The following is a 2500-nucleotide window of genomic DNA, read 5'->3' on the forward strand; positions in this document are numbered from 1 at the left end:
ATAACATAAGTCCCTTTCCCACATGAGCGAGACATCCGGATGTCAAACGGATATCAAACGGGTGGCTGTATGTGGGAACGCAAAACTCCGGTATTTTCTTACCCGGAACTCACCCTACTAGCCCCCTAGTACTACTTCTAGATGTTACCCGGGTGCGCTTAGGTGGGAACGCAGCCGGCACAGTTCTGGGTAAAGATGGGGGGCGTACCGATGACGTATAGAAATGCGCCCTTGCAGCCTGCTTGCTTGCAGCTTGCAGAGCGAGGCAGAAAGTACAAATTGCCATGGTAACAATAAACATTGCCCTACGAGTATGAACACAGACGAGAACACCGGAGTAGACTACAGAAAACAGTGACATTTTGGTGTGTAGAATTCTACGTACAATAAAAATTTAAACTGCAATCACGTTGTTGTGTTTGTTGCGGGACAGGCAGGATTATCCTTGCAAACGTGAATAGCTTGAAGTGTTGTCGATTAGCTTGCAACTAGCTGTTTATTACAGTGGTTAGCAATTAACAGCTAATAGTTAACGTCGCTGTTAATTAGCATTGTTGCTTTTTGTAAGAGTTGGGAAGGAGCCTCAGACCTCTGTGTGCTGTTTATATTTCCAGGTGTGTCATTATTTTCTATTAATTTGTTGTGTTGGATGTTTATACCAGAGAGGGTTGAAGTAGAGCTTTGTTTATACTGTGGTCCTGGCGTTAGCTATTTTTTCCTCTATGCTAGCTCCCGCTGACTAGCGAGCTAACTACTTCTGTTGTTTCATGATGTTTTGGATCTGATGTAAGGTCGCATCACAAGCACAACAACGCATTTATTTAGCGTCATCTCCCTCCCCCTGCAAGTGCTGACATTGCCCCACCCCTCGCGGCTCCTACTCGGGTCTAGTGTGAACACAATTACCCGTATCTCACTCGGACATAAAGCTCATGTGGGAAACGTCCGTGTCGTGCCTCTACCGGGTAAATATGTCCGGGTAACTTCTAGAAGTTATGTGGGAAAGGGACTATAGACAGTCAGTAACACTGGATAGATCCAGTAACACTTAAAAGAGAGAGAGAGTCAGTAACACTGAAGAGAGAGTGAGTGTGTCAGTGACACTGAGTCAGTAACTCTGAATAGAGTCAGTAACACTGAAGAGAGTCATCAGAGTCAAGAGTCAGTCATGCTGGAGATTCAGTAAAGCTGGGTGATTATCTTCCTCAGGCATTAGACCACCTCAGACTACTTCAGGGTTGAAATTACACCAGTCTTTTTAGATGAATTTCTTTTAAACTTAGAAACTAGCTAAGACACTAGAAATTGCCCTCTGTGATACGAACAGACAGGTACATCTGGGCTCTCATCATCTTCACTGGCACACATAAACAACATCAAAAATAAGTGAATTCTTTCTAGGTGGAATGACGGCTGGATTGACCAGTGAACAGACGGACGGACATGTAGGGAGTGGAGAGACACACCTGGTGGAAGAAGCTTTAGGAGTCTGAATGAACATGTGTTTATACTGTATGTGTGTATGCCTGTGTTTATTTGTATTGATGTGCATTATATAAGTGTGTGTGTGTGTGTGTGTGCCTGTCTGTCTGTATCCATATGCATATATGTGCTATTTTTTGGATGTGTATATATATCTCTCTGTGTGTGTGTGTGTGCGTGAGTGCGTGTGAGTGTGTGTGTGTGTGTGTGTGTGTACCTTGTCGTAGAGGTAGATTCTGTCTGTGTTTCTGCTGGCACTGAACCTCAGGCTCTCGTACAGGGGCAGAGTTCCATCAGCACAATCGCCCACACACTCCTCCAACACACTCTCCTGGTGCTCTGGAGAGAAGAGGGGAGGGAGAGAGTGAGCGAGGGATAGAGAGAAGGGGGGAGAGAGAGGGAGAGACAGACGGCAGCAGAGGTAGGAGGAAGACAGAGAGAGGGAGTGAGAGAGAGGGGTGGAGAGCAGTAAGAGGAAGAGAGATGGAGGGAGAGAGAGAAAAAAAAGAGAGAGAGAGATAGATGGAATGAGGGGAGGGTGAGAGGGAGGGAGAGAGAAATGGAGAGACGGGGAAGAGGGAAGGGGGGGGTGAGAAAGAGAGAGAAAGAAAGGGTGACAGGACGATGAAGAGGAGAGGAGAAGAGCGGAGGGGAGGATGGAGAGAATGGAGAGGAGAGGAGGAGAGGAGAGGGGGAGGGGATGGAGAGGGGGTGGAAGATCATTACGGGCAGTAATGAAGCATCGTAATCACTGCGACGGCAACAGGAAAAGGTCAGGCGTTGAAAATGAGAAAAAAAAAACTCGGGAGTGGAGAGGAGAGGAGAGGAGCTGTCAGCTCAGACAGTCGCACCGCACGGCCCCAGTCAGCGGCGAAGATCTCACCTCGTCTAAAAAAGGCCTCCGCAGAGGAGGCTCTCAAAGGCGGCAGCCACAGACACACAAAGAAAACCTCTAAAGGAGTGAAAGAGTGTGAGAGAGAGAGATAGACAGAAGGAGAAAGAGCGAGAGAGAGAGAGA

At 47.3% G+C, this 2500-nt stretch overlaps 1 protein-coding gene across 1 annotated transcript in view; it reads right to left on the reverse strand.

The window, feature by feature from the left end:
• The window catches only part of zranb3 (zinc finger, RAN-binding domain containing 3), a 68337-nt gene that overhangs the window by 14358 nt on the left and 51479 nt on the right, over window positions 1-2500 (reverse strand). Inside the window, exon 14 of the mRNA XM_062527573.1 lies at window positions 1700-1821. Coding sequence (XP_062383557.1) covers window positions 1700-1821 — 122 coding nt within the window. The remainder of the gene's footprint in view (window positions 1-1699; window positions 1822-2500) is intronic.

This window comes from Sardina pilchardus, chromosome 23, assembly GCF_963854185.1.
Source record: "Sardina pilchardus chromosome 23, fSarPil1.1, whole genome shotgun sequence".
NCBI classification, from domain to species: domain Eukaryota; kingdom Metazoa; phylum Chordata; class Actinopteri; order Clupeiformes; family Clupeidae; genus Sardina; species Sardina pilchardus.